Below are 14,855 nucleotides of genomic sequence, written 5' to 3'. Positions count from 1 at the left end.
CTGACAGCGTGAGCAATGCGTAAAGCAGTTTCCGCAAGTTTCAACCAGCAGCAGGCAGAGTAAACTGAGAGAGAGAGAGGGAAACGATAGCTCTCTTGTTGTTGTTGCTGCCTGTTGAAATTTTAATGAGCCCCCAAACAAAACCCAAAAACAAGAATGTAACGTTTGCCGAATATTTTAAATACGCTGCCAAAACAGATTTAGTTGGTGTAATTAATGCAGTTGGAATACAAACATGTTTTAGTTTTTATAAGTCTGCTATACTATAATATGCCGTTTGTAGCATATTTGTTAATGCATTTAGCATACGTTTGCCTTACACTTTGACATATGTTGTACACATAAATTAATTATAAGCACAAACACACAGAAATGTGCATATTTAAATACGACAAAACAGTAAACATTAGTCAAAGCAAGCGAATAGAGAAGAAGAGCGAGCTTTACTTGAGTTTTTATATTAATGCACTTCGTTAGAATTTCAGCTGCAGCCGCCATTTGTCTGATTACAGTTAAGTCTGGATTGAAACAACTCAAGCAATTTGCGAGTTCTGAATAAATAATGAGAAGCGTCAAAGTGAAGAGAGAGCAAAAGCATAAGATAGAGAGAGAGAGTTGCCCAACAAATTTATTTCCCTTTTAAAGTTTGGGATTTTTTTTTGATGATCCGTTGTAGCAAATAAAGAGTTATGCTTTTTCAAATTATATTTAGATTGTTTTTCTGCATTTTTCTATCTAAACAGTCTATTCCAGCTGTTAAGAGCGCATGACTGCTGCTTTGGGAAGAATTTAGTAAGAAAATCTCTGCGCTGATTTTACGGCTTTGCCGTTTGCTCAAGCATTGGGTCACGTACGCACTAAAGGCGAAACATATGTATGTACATTGTATACACTCGGTTTGTTGCCAAAGTTCAGACAGCTCAACAGTGTGCCTGGCTTACACAGTGGGTGTTGCTGACATTGACATTGCAAAAATAGAAACACATTAAATCGTTAACAAATCTATACCATAATAATTAAAGTCTGGCACAATTAAAATGCAAAGTAGCCTAACGCATTGTTTTGAATGCTATAATTTCACAGCTGACAGACTACAGTCTGGGTATAAAATGTCGCCATTTGTGGCCAATAGATCAACAGTTTACTTTGTGTATTAACAACAATCAGAAGTCATGCAGCGTTTTGTCTACTCTCTGGCTCTTGTGGCGCTCCTGGGTGCCGCTTTGGTGCGCGCCTTTGACGAAAAGGATGCGCTGGCCAAGTTTATGGAATATGCCGAGCCCTGCAAGACCGAAGTGGGCGCCAACGCTAATGATGTTGAAGAGGCTGTTAAGCATGTGCCCGCTTCCACCAAAGAAGGGAGATGCCTGCGCGCCTGCATTATGAAGAAATTCGGGCTAATGAATAGCAATGGCAAGCTGGACACGGATGCAGGACACGAGAAGGCCAAGCAATACACTGGCAATGATCCTGCCAAGCTTGCCATAGCGCTGGAAATTGGCGATATCTGTGCTGCCATTCCCGTGCCGGACGATCACTGCGAGGCAGCCGAAGCGTATGGCAAATGCTTCATGACTGAGGCAAAGAACCATGGACTCGTCTAAGCAGCTACTCCCACACTTATTTAGCGACAGAAATAGAGAGCAGGAGCGTCTCTCTATGCTTTACTTTGCTCTGTATATTACTAAACTATCAATTGTTCATTTAAATTTAAGTAAATGCATATTTCAAAAATAATTCTCACTTTCGTATTGTTTCTTCTCCTTATCGGCGTTCATTTTACTCAAGGCTTCACGCAGCACCTTGCGCTCCTCGTCGTCCAGATTGCAAAGTAACTCCATGGCGCGCTCATTGTTTAAGTGTGTGTTAAACTTGGAATAGCTCCTGCCAGTGGCTAGGCTCACTACATTGTTGGAGTAGTTGTTGGTCCAGCAGGTATGTCTTCGGCTTAAATAGTTATTGCCGCTCGTCAAAGTTGCAGATTGGCAGTGTCGCAGCAATTGTCTAAACGCACCTTGGCATCTCATTGTCATAAAATTTTTTAGCGCGCGAGCTGTGTTCTAATGTTAAAGTAATGACGTCACTGATAATTTACTGAAGCTCGCCTAAGCGCGTATATTTTTTAATTTTGAGATATGGATAGTTGTATTTGTCGTGTATGTATGTATGTGATGCTCAGTATAAACAAAAACACAAGCGCTGCTTTGGCTACGCACAAAAAACACAAAATCCACGCAACAGCCGCGACCCGCTGACCAAGAATATTGTTGCGTATGCAACTTCGTTGCCCGTTCGACTGATTCACCAAGCACACCGCGTTAACGTTAACACGAACACAACAAGCCCAACCACCGAGCCAAAGCTTTTTTGGCCAACTCTCTCAATTTGGGCCAAGTTAAGCAGGTACTATTGTGGGGTGTTAATTCCAAAGCAGCCAAACAGCTGATTGGACAACCAGTGCTGCCAGTCTTAGAGTGGCTCTGGCGCTAAAAACAAAACTTACTGCGTAGCAGCTAGGTAAAAGCCTCGAGCTAATTAATTTACATATTATGTACGATGTTGAAATACCAATTAGCAAGTCTAATTTGATTTTCAATGCCTTTGAATAGTAATCTGTTTCTTAGTTTTAGCTATTTTTTAGCCATTTTCTTACGCCCACGCACGTTGGTCTTAGCAGCTTGTTGCTTGTACAAGAATGTGTGGCGGCATGTCAATAAATGTACCAAAATTTGTATAGAGCGCGCATTGTGTTTATTTTGAAATGTATTTTCAAATCTCAGTCTATATTTTATAACCATGAGTTATATACGCTTAGTTAAACTTATAGTTAATAAAGTATCTGTCTTAATTACGAAAATTAGCAAACTTGTGATAAAGTGCTTTGAATGGCGCAATGCAAGTTAATACCATTACCAGCAGTGTCACTACTTGCATTAGAACCATAAAATCATGTCCCTGACCCTTGAAAATTTCTTGTCTGAGTGTAGCCATAAAATTGAGCTAGCATTGCAGTTACAAATGTGCCTAAACTAAGCACTATATGGAACGTTTTGTTGCCCAGTGGGGACACAACTTTGGATAGACTACGCGCTAGGGCAGCACTCAGACCACTTAAGAGCGAAATCAAACACAGTACAAAGGCGGCAAATCCAAGTCGTGAATGCACTGTAACACTAATAGACCAATCATCACGTATAAGTTGCACTAAACAACCTGCCACGCCCATGCCGCCACCGAGCAACTGCAGCACGACGTGTGCAAACGTCTTTTGCTTGCGACTGTAGCGCAGAGTTAGCCAGTTGCCATCATAGAAACACATCATGCCCTCAGCCATGAGGAAAATAAAGCCAAAGGACACCAGCCAGACGTGTAAGCGTATGCCGGACAGACCCGTGCGCAGAGTGTTCCAGCAAATCCAGATGGTAATAAAGCCAATGCACAATTGATTCAGCACATTTAGAGCAGCTTCAATATGCTGCAACACACTCGTAGATTTTTCGCGACCCGCTGACATTGTATTTGTTGCAGCAACTGCTTTTATTGAATAAGAGAATACAACTAAGTTAGAACGCGGCTTTTATTGGCTATAAGTGCCACAATATGTGCGAATGTATTTATTTTATTTATCAGTCAGGTAGGTCGCCTATAATGCAAGCATATTAAAGGCTTACCAACAATGCGTTGACAATTAATTAAAACGTTTGCCGTTATCTAAAACGTTTAGCATAAGAGCTAAAAAAAAGTACACAATAATTTAATTTATATTTTTAATAAGAGTAACATACATATTATATTCTAGGAATAGAACAGTTATATAGTAATGTATGTGCAGCACACAAAAATGTTGTTCGGTATTAATTAGTGCCTTGTATGTTCACTTAACTTGCTTAAGCCTTATCACAATGCAAAATCGCACGTAGTATGATAACTTAATTCTGGAGTAGTTAGCTACAAGTGCTATTATGCCAGCTATAATGCATATGGAAACATATTGGAAATGCCCAAAGAGGTGTACAATTTCTTAAAAATAGATTTCTAATTGAATGCCAAAAAAATAATATCGATCAAAAATAAATGCGAAGATTTATAGATTAAGTAATTTTAGCTCCGATCTATCATATTATTTATAAGAATATATAACGAATCTTTATTTTAAAGTACATATGTGAGAGCATTTATTGTTTTACTAGTACTTTATAAACATTACCAATTTGTTATCTTTATACAACTACAATTTATTTAGAAGAAATCACAATATCTAAGACATGTTTGCTTAGAGCAAATATTGTCAGTTCTTTGACTAGTGAGTAAGTTAATTTTAAGATAAAATGTCAATTATAAAAACACAAAGACCAATTGTAGGAACAATTTAATTCAATGTCTCTTTAGTAAGACAAACAAGCATTGCCGTTAGTTTTTATCGAAAATAAATCATTTACATATAATTATTTATAACATTTTATTGTTTCGTAATTCGTATTGAAGTATTTAAATGAAAAAAGCTTGTCATCACAATAGTTGAGTAATTAATTAATTAAGCGCATCTAGTGCGGCACTCGCTGTCGGTACAAATATCGCAAAGCTTCGACTCGATCTGATAGTACTCCGTAGCCTTCTTATTGGTATCATAGTAATCGTAGAGGACCACAGGTGAGGGCTTGTGATTGGCCACCGCATGCGTCTTGAAGGCTTCAATGGGCAGACACTTGAGCTCACCCTTGGGCAGGCTCTCGAAGTAGATGACGACAACGGAGTCGTCGTTTTTAGTTTCCACCAGCTGCAAGTGGGAAAAATAATAAATTAAAAGGGATGTTTCTTTTTCTTTTTACAGAGTCTGTCATAGTCGGTTGAAATACCTGTAAAGGCAATTTGTTTCTCTTACAGAGTCTGTCTGGTTTGCTGAACTTACCCTGACGCGTTCAATCTCCTGTATATTGGGGAAGCTCTCCTCATCCGCTGTGTAACCCGATGGCAGCGTCACCTCCAGTATGGCCATGTTGGAGGCCTTTTCTGTGCCCTCCTCCACATATTCGACGCAGACGCTCAACTCCAGCTTGGCAGCGGGTGTGTCGGGCAATATATGCGTGATAACCTTGAAGCTGGGCTTGGGATCCTTCTCGACTATATTGTACTGATAGCTGATCTGCACCAGCGCAGCGCCCGTGCCCTTGGCTTCAAAGTTGAGCGATTTGGTGCCCTGTGGAAACTCAACAGTTTGCAGCACCAGATCGTTATCGTCATTGACAGTTAGCTTTTCGGTCTTCTCACGCTGTCCCTTGTTGGAGACACTGACATCCCACTTGGCTGGCTCATAGCCAGACTTCTGAGCAAATGCAATGAGTGCACGCAGTCCAGCAACTGTATCCTGACTGGAGGCGAAGCCTCCATAGCTATTGCGCTGCGCCACCAACCAGCGCACAGTATTGAGCAGCGTTTGTGGTGTTTCGCCCTCGGTGTCCAGCAAGCTCAGCAGAGCATAGGAGGTAATCTCAACATCGTTGCTCCAGATCCAACACCACCAGCGCTGGTATTTGCCTGGACGCAGACGTTCGACGTCTTCACTCCACCAGCTGCGATCTTCTTCGTGCTTGGCAAGCGCTTTAAGCTCAGCCACATGCTTGCCAGCGCTTGCAGCCTTGGCCTGCTGCAGCGCATAGGTTGCGATAGCCCTGGGCAGCAGTTCCGCTGACTCTTTGACATTGTTATGCTCGCTCAAATAGCTGACAGCCTTATCAATGGCCGACTGATTGCGTGTTGTCTGCGATAGCAGCGCCAGCAAAGCATTCGCCGTCAAGGTCAAGCCCGAACGTGTTGAGCCATAGAAGTATTCGCCGGCTTCGATGAAGCTGCCGTTCTCGGCCTGACGGCTCAGCAGGAACTCATAGCCCTTCTCCAGCTGCTTCTCATCCACCTTTATGATGTCCTTGATGTGAGCAAAGCTGGTCAGCACATAGGCTGTTAGCCAGGTGGAGCCGTTGCGCACGGGATCCTCCTCGCGATACTTGTGTGGTCCAAAGCTGCTGTAGCTGCCATCGTCATGATGATAGTGGAACATATGCTGATAGCCCTGCTCCAGATTACGCTTAATGCGACTCTCCAGCGCGGGCGTCAATTTCTTCAGACTCTTCATGTAGTCATAGACCAAATAGTTGGGCACCAGCTTGGACATGGTCTGCTCACCGCAGCCGCTGGGCAAATGCAGCAGTCGCTCCAGATTCTTAATGACAGGTCCCAGCATATCACCTACAACACCGAATTCCACATGCTGCGAGTCCGGCACAATATCCTCGGGCAGCTCCAGCTCGAAGCTATCCTTATGCTCATGCACATCCTTCAGATTGACAAAGTAAGCGCGATTTCTGTACTGTGTGACACCCTCGGGCACCACCTTGAGCGTGCGATGCACTGCATCACCAGCTATGGGTGAAATGGCAGTAAACTTCAACAGCAAATTGCCTATGACCTTGGGACGCAGCAGGAAGTTAACGCCTGCAGCGGAGTTGGCGCCAACGCGCACCTTTTGGGTGCGCTTCTGATCGCCAATAACCTCATTGGATACATCCAAGAACTCGTACTCATTGTCCGAATTGTCCAGCGACACATCCACGTCCAGCTGCTTGGGCAGATAGTTGAACACCAGCGCGGGCACGCTGATGACCTCGCCACGCTTCACGCTATAGGGCAGGCGAATGGACACAAAGAACGGCTGGAAGGTCTTGATGTTCAGCTGCTCATTGGTCACGCCCAAGCCCTTCTCGGGATGCAGCGCAAACGCGGTCAGCACCCAGCTAGTGATTGTATCGGGTATTTTCCGCACCCAATTGAAGACGGCATCTTTGGTGTTCTCAATATCCTCGAATAGCCAAGTCTCCACAAAGTTTTTGCGCACAGTGGGTGCGGATGGTGGAGCAGCTCCTCCTCCCGCACCAGCTGCAAAACCAACTGCGCTATCAGCTTGTATGCCCATCGGAGTAGTGCTGTGTAAAACGCTGTTTTGTACCAGGGCTGTCTTCCTCATAGCGCCACCGCTGAAGGCTTCTGCTGAATATAAATGAACTTTATTATAATTTAGAATATTGTTTAAAAATAAATACAAATTTTTTAAATCAACTTGATTGTCTTTTAAATTAATAATAATAAATTTTAAGTTATTCATTTCAAATGTTTAAAGTTTTAGAATAGCTAAAAATGGTAGAGTGTGGTTTTCTTTTGGAATTCTGAGCTCAACCCTACGCTTTACTATTTTTAAAAACCAATTGGGGTTTTCCTAAGCATCCCAAAACCTTGAACACGACTATAATTAACATCTCATGCATATCTCCAAATATCTACTTTATAGTTTTGTTTTAAACTCACACAACCCAATAAGTCCAAATCGCGGCGCCAATCCTTAAATAAATAAATTAATTTTGCACAAAAACAATTGAAATAAAACTTGATAACCATAAAATTTAAGCAATATTTTTCATTTCATAATTTCAAGGATTTTTGATTGAAGCGAATTATTAAAATTAAAGCAAAATAATTTCCTCCACATCTTTAATTTTTCTAATCTCTATGATTAAAAATCGTTCATATTCCAATTTGATTTTTACCATTTTTAGCTGATCTAAGCAAAAGCCAATTGACTGACATTCAACATGATTTAACGAAAGGTTTGAATTGAAATGAAACTTACGCAATTCATAAACTGGAGCTGTGCGATTGTAGTAGAAGTTGGCATTGGTCATGGTGACGACACCGCTGCGTTCGCCGGGATAGTAGGAGTAACCTCCTTGCCATGGGGTTCTGGTATCATAGCGACCCAGGCGCCAGTTGAACGAATCCTTGCTCAGATCATTGTTGCTGCCCAGCAGCAGAACGCTTTGATCCACAGCCAGGAGGCCGACAAATGAATTGGGTGCTGTTTTAATTTCCAGCGAGACATCGGCACCAGGCTTAACCTCAGCTGGTGCGGTAACTTCAATTTTATTCTGCAGCTCCACTTCGACATGGAAACTATCTTCGGCATAACGAAACTCGCCGGTTTCGTCTACATAATAGAAATACAGGCGACCATGTGGCGTGGTCAAGAAGTCGGGCTTAAAGGTAACATTGTGCACCTTTGTGGGTTCCTTAAACTGCACACGTTCGGTGTGGAGAACATTGCCGCGTCCAATAAGATTATAGACAAGGTAATTCAGTGGTCGACTGGAGTTCAATGTACATTGATATTCCTGACCCGCTGTTAAGCTCCACTTGTCCTTGGGGCGCTGCACCGAAGCCCTGAACCATTCCTTTTCCTTTTCTTCCTCCACAGTGGGTTCATCAATTTTCTTGGGCTCCCGGTGCGGATAAGTCGAATACAGCTGACGTTTCTCATCGGCAAAAGCGAGCTCAATGCTGTAGAAGCGCGTAAAGTTCTCCATGTCGGGCAAATCAGGCAACATCACCTTGAACACAGCCAGACTGGACTCGTTCAGATGACTCTCAAAGGTAAGCTTCTTGTTTTCAATTTTAGGCAGCTCCTGTTTGTCATGATAGTAATTGCTGCGTATGCCCTCGGTGAAGGTGGCCTAGGAAGTAAAAAGAATTCACAAATTTTAACGAATTATGCTATATAAATTGGGTGAGTTATATTCACCTTAACCACAGTCTTGGTATCGGTTAGTAGAGTGCCATCGACTAGCGCTACTTTGAATGTGAGCGTGGTCTCCTGATCGGGCTTAAATGAATAGCAAGTGCTGTAATCAGTGCAGCTCATTTCATAGCGATACGGATAGAGCTGTGTGCCGCCAGTTTCGTTGATCTTAACACCCGTAAAGTCCTCCTCGACAGTGGCTGTGATCTGAGCATACCACGATGATGAATTGTAGGGCAAATAGTCGGCAAACTCTTTGACATTTATATCGAACTTGGCTTTGCCATTAACCATATCCACATTGCGTATTATGGCATGTCCTTCGTAGTCTTTGCGCTTTGATTCGCCCTCCTCATAGCTCCACACGCTTGTCTCTGAAGTGTAAAGACGCAGCAGCACTTTGCCATTTACTGGCTTGCCATAGGTATAGCTGAAAATAATTAAATTAAATATATATTTAAATTGATTTGATAAACACAAACACTTACTTGGCTTTAACTACGACCTGCATGTCGCCATCGCGCACCGACACATGCTGTGTTGCATCCATTTTGATGGTATACTTGGGCAGCACATATTTCTCCACCTCAAAGTAGACAGTCTCCTCGGCATAGTCGCCACCATTTTGCACCTGCAAGCGCCAACCGCCAAGCAAAGCAAACTCGGAGAGCTCAAATTTGCCTGTATAGACGCCACTCTTGGTCTCTATGTGCTTTAGCTCCTTGATGCGATTGCTTTTGGGATCCTCGAACCAGACAACCACATCCTTTTCCGCTTTAGCCGGTCGCAGATTCTCATCGAGGAAGATTACACGATAGTTGACCGCATCGCCAGGCTTATACTTGCCCTTGTCTGTCTGCAGCTTCACATACGGCTTAAACTCCGCCCAATTGAGCGCCGTGGTATTGGTGAACTCCAAACCACTAACACCCACTGCCGTCAGATTATAATCGCCCTTCTCTAGTGGCGGCAACTTGAAGCTCAGCTGTTTTAACTCATCATCATGCGCCAGCTCCACGGTTTGCGTATCATTGTAGGAGGGTCCGGTTATGCCCACCTTAAGCTTCACAGGCTCCTTGATGTGGTGCACGGCAACAGCCACATTGTATTCCCGATGCGAGTGTATTGTGCCAGGGCCAACGATGGTGTATTGCCTGAAGCAAAAAAGTCATAAAATAATGATTTATTGTTGAGCATAGGTCAAGCATTGACATCATTATTATCAATCTTTCACAAGAAATACTGAGACGCAGTCAAATCAATTTGGAAATAGAACAAAAACATAGTATAGTTTTAAAAGCTTTTGGCATTAATTAGATTAAATTATTATAACAAACATCATATATAACTTAAATATTTTTTTACTCTATATATTGAATGTTTACATTATAAACAAATCTAAGGTGTAAAAAATAGCAAAAAAAATATAGGCGAGGCTTAATTATTTTTATAAATTTTGTTCTAGCACTTTAACTATATATATATAAGTAAGTATTATAAATATTTGAGTGTATTTGATTGCGTTGGCTTTGCTTGCTCGAAATTTTATATATTTCCCAATATATTGCGCAATCTAAATTAAGCAATGATTTACCATACTTAGTTTAATCTAAGCAAACACACATGCACACATTTAGTTTTACATATATTGAAATTCAAGTATGTATTTTTCATTATCAAGCTGTTTTAATTATAATTCTGCAGCGTGTCCCCAAGTAAAGCTCATCATGTATTCTGAATACGTTTATATATATACTATATATATATATATATATAGTCTTTATAATTTGCAGCAAACCTTAACGGTTAATCTGTGCTGAAAAACCTGCTTTGGCGTTCCCCAGTTATACAACAAACTCCATGCAAATTGAGACCTTTTAATTTATGCCTTATAGTGTAGCTGGTTAACGAACTCAGATCGGGGGTGATTTAGTTGAAAAGAATACACTGATGCTTACTAAATCAGTCATTATAATTTTTAATTTCACCGTAATTAATATATGCCATGGCTTATTAGGCATTGCTGATTGCAAGATTACTAAACTTGTTTTTGTTTTAGTATTTTTTGTTACAGACTATGTTGTTTACTACAAAAACTTGGCAAACATGCTTAAGTACTTTTTTGTTTTAAAACAATGTACGTGTTAATTAACTAGAATTATAAGCAAATTGTTGTTAATGACTTGAGGGAATATTAAGAATAAAGCTTGGCTTCGTACGAAATATTTTGAAAGATTGCTTAAATGTATTAAACGTTAATTGTTAAACAAATAGTTTGAGCAGCTCAAGCACGTAGGCGTTTATAGGATATATCTACTCATACTTAGATATGTATATATTATTAGCAAATAGAAATGATACAAATGACCTACAAATAGATCTCATATTAGAGCTTTCAATTGAAAACTTGAAAGTTCTTTAATTTGAGTTTAAAGCTGGAAATTGCTATTATATATTTAAAAAATATACATATCAACTATTTTTGAAACCAATTTAAGTTTCCACGTTTCACTTATTAGCAACTATGTTCAAAATAATTTTTTACAAAGAAATCCCCTTTAAAAGCAAAGTATGTAAATTTTTTATACGCCACATAAAAATCATATTACTAAACACAAAGCAAAGCAACAACAACAAAAACAAACTCACATTACCTTGGAAATCATAAAAAAAAGAAGCGTAAATATAAAAAACAAAACAAAATAATTATGTATACACTAAAAAATCATTTTATTGACACTGACTAATTGTTGCCCCATGACAATTTAAATATTGAGTGAGTTTTTGATGGGGAATTATCACTTACCCATTGCCTTTGACTGGTTCCGCCATTTGTAAAAGCGTCAGAGCCGCGGCAGCGATGACAATGAGAGCGTCTGAGCGACGCATTTTTATAGTTCAGCAGAGCAGTAATTAAATAATAAAATAATATGAATATTATTACAAAAGTTAAAACTGGGAAAAATCGATTTCAATTTCTGATAGTTTGAGAACACAACCGCACTATGCCAGAGCTAAGCGGCAACTGATTTGAGCCGGCGACAAGCACGGGATTTGTTATATCTCTGAGACCTGAGCCGAGGCTTAGTCGAGCGCGCGAGCTCTGCTGTCAGCGACGGAGGCAGCGGCAGCGGCGCTAACAAGGCAATATTGAAGTAAGGAATAAGCGGCAGTTGTGATACTCCTAACCACAAGAATTATATTTAAAAACTTTTTATGCTTTGCATTTGTAAGTTCATAATGCATATAAAAATCTAAATATATTTATTCATATATGGTTTTATAATAAACTCATAATCATTACAACATTTTATTAACGAGCTGTTTGCTCACAATTGATAATGCATAAGCATTAGCCCATAGAGATATATCTAGTTCAACAAAATCAAAATTCATGACACTATTTAATACTCTTTGTAGAGCAACTACACAAATTAATCATTATTTAGAGTCATAGTTTGTATATTATCATCAAATATGACTGAGCAGTAATAATCATTAAGTATTTAAAGAAACCCAAATAATTAAAAAAAAAGGCCATAAACAAAGAACATTAAAGTGGTTTTAGCTGTAGCTTATCGTGTGTTCTATTAATGTTTTTATATAGTTTGTACAAATGTACATATATTTTATCTGATGGTTTGGCATGAGTCAATTATACCACGCCCGTCTATATTTTTTTATTTAAAATTTCATGCAATTGGATAATTAAATGTTTGCTATTTGTGGTTGGCGATCTGGGTATTTTTTTATATATAGAGGTGATAATTTTAATTTCTATATCATTATTAACACTTTAATTGTCACAAATATTTAATGGAAATTTCGAATGTTTAGCGTTATTTAAGATTTGTTTTCTATTTTATTTTTGTCAATGTGTGGTTTGCGTGTTTCACACAAAATGACGTCAAGCCACTGGCACATCCTACATATCAATGATTTACGTACATTTTGGTAACTGGGAAATTTGAGAATAAATTTCACTAGAATATTTGATACTTTGTTGTGCTTTTGTTAGCTAATTATCTGCACAAATGTTCCACTTGTTGTTCACAATGTTTTTTAATTTTTAGACGGTTGACAGACAAAACCCGCGAACGATACGAAATACAGTTGCTTACTGAGTTTTATTGTGGGTCTCTCCCACAATTTGTTTACAATGGCGCGCTCTCGCTCTCTCCTACGCTATTTTGCTGCCGGCATTCGTGACGTTTTCGTTTTGTTTTGTTCGCAGTTGCTCGTGTAGGGGACTTTTCGCTTTTGGCTCAATGACGTCATCTGTTGAATGCATAGCTGTATTTCGTTTTGTCATGTAAATTAAGTTTTCGTTCAGTTTATTTATATTTACTAAGTTATGTACATACACATACATATTCATAAGTAAAGCTATACTGTATTGTTAATCGCTTGAGCTTAAGAAATAAAGTTTATAAACATTTACTGCAGTCAAGTGAAAGAAATATTTACTTCTCAAGTAACCCGTTATGAATTTGCGTTTTTAATGAATAAATACCGCACAATTTGTATTTTATACATTAATCTATGTACGTAGTGTCTGAGCAGCTTTGATGCTTCAGCTTGTTGCTCGTTTTGCTTTTCGTGCGGCTATATCATTCATTTTGCTTTTATTCTCCAATTCATAACATTTTGAATGTGATTTTAGAGTGGACCTTATTAACAAAACCTATTGCGTGCCAATGCTAAACATATCAATTAACAACGAAGCCGGTTTACAGCGCACCGACAATAAATAAGGTAATAAGAGTTAATATATATATATTTACAATTGAAAAATGTTTACTATCGTCTTTTTAAATGCATATGTAAAACACACACACACACACGAACTCTGATTCCTGCTTCATTTGCTTCTTCTTCGTTCTTTTGCTAGGGCTGCTATTAACAGATTATCGAGCGCTATATGTGGAACTTTTGTTTTGAAAGTGGGTGTGAGTTTAAATGTGCGCGCGTCGTTTAAATCTTAAGGTGTGTTTGGTGTTACGCGCGTTATTTAAAAATGAGCGCAAGTTGCGTTCTTCTCTATCCTAAATCAATAATAATGTCTTCTGTGCCTAACTCTCGATGAAGTTGCAACGTTCATGGCTAGTTTCAAGATATAAAGCTAATTATAATAAATATAAATATAATTTACATTAAATACAGTTCTTACATTTTATATATTTTAGATAAATAACCTTTGCACAAAGGTTTTTGTGAACATATAAAATAAAACTGCAGAAAGGAAAATATATATGTACATATGCATTAAATTCATTATAATCATTATGTAAAATAATATAAATTATAATATTGTAATCATTTTTGTTTCTAGTCTTTTTTAACGGTGTCCATGAAACGCAGTTCACATAGGGTTATCAATCAGATGACACGATCCCTTTTTATATATTATCATTATTGATTTAAATCCATATGCACCAAGGCGCGTATAAATATGGATGGTATCACCTACAAGCGATCAGTGCATAAATCGATCGACGTTAAGCGCTACAGTTGCAACGAATTAAAAAAAAAAAATTAAATTAGAATGCATATTTTACCGTTTAGTTTATTGCAGTTACCTACCTCGTAACTCTTCTGGCGCCTGTTGCTCAAGCCGAATGCTGTGTGGATGCCAAAACTATCGTTTACAAATTGAGTGGCGGATCGTGTGGCGACATAGGTGGATCGAGACAATCGGATGGCACCTGTCGCTTTAAGATCTGTGCCAATGGTGAAGGCATAAGAGGTACATATTGTGGACAAGGATCTTGTGATATAGTCGGCTGTAAATGTGATGGTGGCTGCCTGAGAGGAAACTGGGAGGACAGCTTTAAGGCGCAGAATGCTCATCTCAATCCAGAGGTCATTGAAGTACATTGGGCAACATTATCACTAATTCCAGCACCTGAAGGTGGCATTCCCAATTATTTGTCTAATCTTTTTGTTAACATTACATCAAAAGTAGGTTAAGTACTTTCAACGACACTGGGAGCAGCCGATACAAAAGACCTGCTCCATAGGATGAATATAAACAGTACTTAGTATTAAGTAACTTCAAAACGATTTAAATGTATTTCAAATTGAATGAACTATAAAAGTAAATTAAATTAAGCAAGCAAAAGAAAAGCAAATTGTACAGAACTGTCAGCCAACAAATGGCGTCCGTCCGTCTGAATGAGTGCGTGTTTCTCAGCAACTATAAGAGCTAGAGCAACAAAATTTGGTATGTAAGTGC

At 39.2% G+C, this 14,855-nt stretch overlaps 5 protein-coding genes across 10 annotated transcripts; 2 read left to right on the top strand and 3 right to left on the bottom strand.

Annotated features, from left to right (window-relative positions):
* The first annotated feature begins 1,111 nt into the window (after positions 1 to 1,111).
* On the top strand, positions 1,112 to 1,694 carry LOC108607653 (general odorant-binding protein 28a). Its single transcript, XM_017998595.2, has one exon. The coding sequence runs from the start codon at positions 1,173 to 1,175 to the stop codon at positions 1,602 to 1,604; it is 432 nt and encodes a 143-aa protein (XP_017854084.1). The 5' UTR covers positions 1,112 to 1,172; the 3' UTR covers positions 1,605 to 1,694.
* LOC108607651 lies at positions 1,627 to 2,444 on the bottom strand. The gene has a single exon (XM_033294913.1). It carries the CDS (start codon positions 2,031 to 2,033, stop codon positions 1,728 to 1,730), a length of 306 nt encoding a protein of 101 aa, XP_033150804.1. The 5' UTR covers positions 2,034 to 2,444; the 3' UTR covers positions 1,627 to 1,727.
* A 370-nt stretch (positions 2,445 to 2,814) lies between these two features.
* On the bottom strand, positions 2,815 to 3,533 carry LOC108607652. The gene is given in 2 exon segments (XM_017998594.2): positions 2,815 to 2,973; positions 2,975 to 3,533. Coding segments are annotated over 2 exon segments (669 nt in total). The 5' UTR covers positions 3,515 to 3,533; the 3' UTR covers positions 2,815 to 2,844.
* Positions 3,534 to 4,442: 909 nt separating this feature from the next.
* LOC108607650 (murinoglobulin-1) lies at positions 4,443 to 11,612 on the bottom strand. Of its 4 annotated transcripts, none has more exons than XM_033294910.1 (6): positions 11,427 to 11,612; positions 9,109 to 9,774; positions 8,624 to 9,050; positions 7,679 to 8,555; positions 4,910 to 7,056; positions 4,443 to 4,777 (listed from the first exon to the last, which is right to left on the bottom strand). In XM_033294910.1, the coding sequence occupies exons 1-6, from the start codon at positions 11,507 to 11,509 to the stop codon at positions 4,535 to 4,537; spliced, it is 4,443 nt and encodes a 1,480-aa protein (XP_033150801.1). In that variant the 5' UTR covers positions 11,510 to 11,612; the 3' UTR covers positions 4,443 to 4,534. The 4 variants fall into 4 exon arrangements, with proteins under 4 accessions (XP_033150801.1, XP_033150802.1, XP_017854080.2 ...); XM_033294911.1 differs by having other exon boundaries at positions 4,910 to 7,041; XM_017998591.2 differs by having other exon boundaries at positions 4,910 to 7,038.
* Positions 8,406 to 14,731, top strand: LOC108607654 (protein Diedel-like). Of its 3 annotated transcripts, none has more exons than XR_001915512.1 (3): positions 8,417 to 8,475; positions 13,284 to 13,375; positions 13,953 to 14,016. XR_001915512.1 is itself a non-coding variant. In XM_017998596.2 (2 exons), exons 1-2 carry the CDS (start codon positions 8,463 to 8,465, stop codon positions 14,588 to 14,590), a joined length of 408 nt encoding a protein of 135 aa, XP_017854085.2. In that variant the 5' UTR covers positions 8,406 to 8,462; the 3' UTR covers positions 14,591 to 14,731. The 3 variants fall into 3 exon arrangements, 1 of the variants encoding a protein (XP_017854085.2); XR_001915513.1 differs by lacking the exon at positions 13,953 to 14,016 and adding an exon at positions 13,512 to 13,573; XM_017998596.2 differs by lacking the exons at positions 13,284 to 13,375; positions 13,953 to 14,016 and adding an exon at positions 14,196 to 14,731 and having other exon boundaries at positions 8,406 to 8,475.
* Positions 14,732 to 14,855: the final 124 nt, after the last annotated feature.

This window comes from Drosophila busckii, chromosome 2L (genome assembly GCF_011750605.1).
Source record: "Drosophila busckii strain San Diego stock center, stock number 13000-0081.31 chromosome 2L, ASM1175060v1, whole genome shotgun sequence".
In the NCBI taxonomy this organism is placed as follows: domain Eukaryota; kingdom Metazoa; phylum Arthropoda; class Insecta; order Diptera; family Drosophilidae; genus Drosophila; species Drosophila busckii.
This window is presented reverse-complemented; position numbering and strand designations above follow the sequence as displayed.

Bases quoted from the DNA above. Each gene is read 5' to 3' on its own strand.
- LOC108607653 (XM_017998595.2), top strand. From the start codon at position 1,173: ATGCAGCGTTTTGTCTACTCTCTGGCTCTTGTGGCGCTCCTGGGTGCC.
- LOC108607651 (XM_033294913.1), bottom strand. From the start codon at position 2,033: ATGACAATGAGATGCCAAGGTGCGTTTAGACAATTGCTGCGACACTGC.
- LOC108607650 (XM_033294910.1), bottom strand. From the start codon at position 11,509: ATGCGTCGCTCAGACGCTCTCATTGTCATCGCTGCCGCGGCTCTGACG. The intron at 9,051-9,108 runs GTAAGTGTTTGT...AATTATTTTCAG, and splicing joins CAGGTCGTAGTTAAAGCCAA to CTATACCTATGGCAAGCCAG. The intron at 4,778-4,909 runs GTAAGTTCAGCA...TCCCACTTGCAG, and splicing joins AGGAGATTGAACGCGTCAGG to CTGGTGGAAACTAAAAACGA.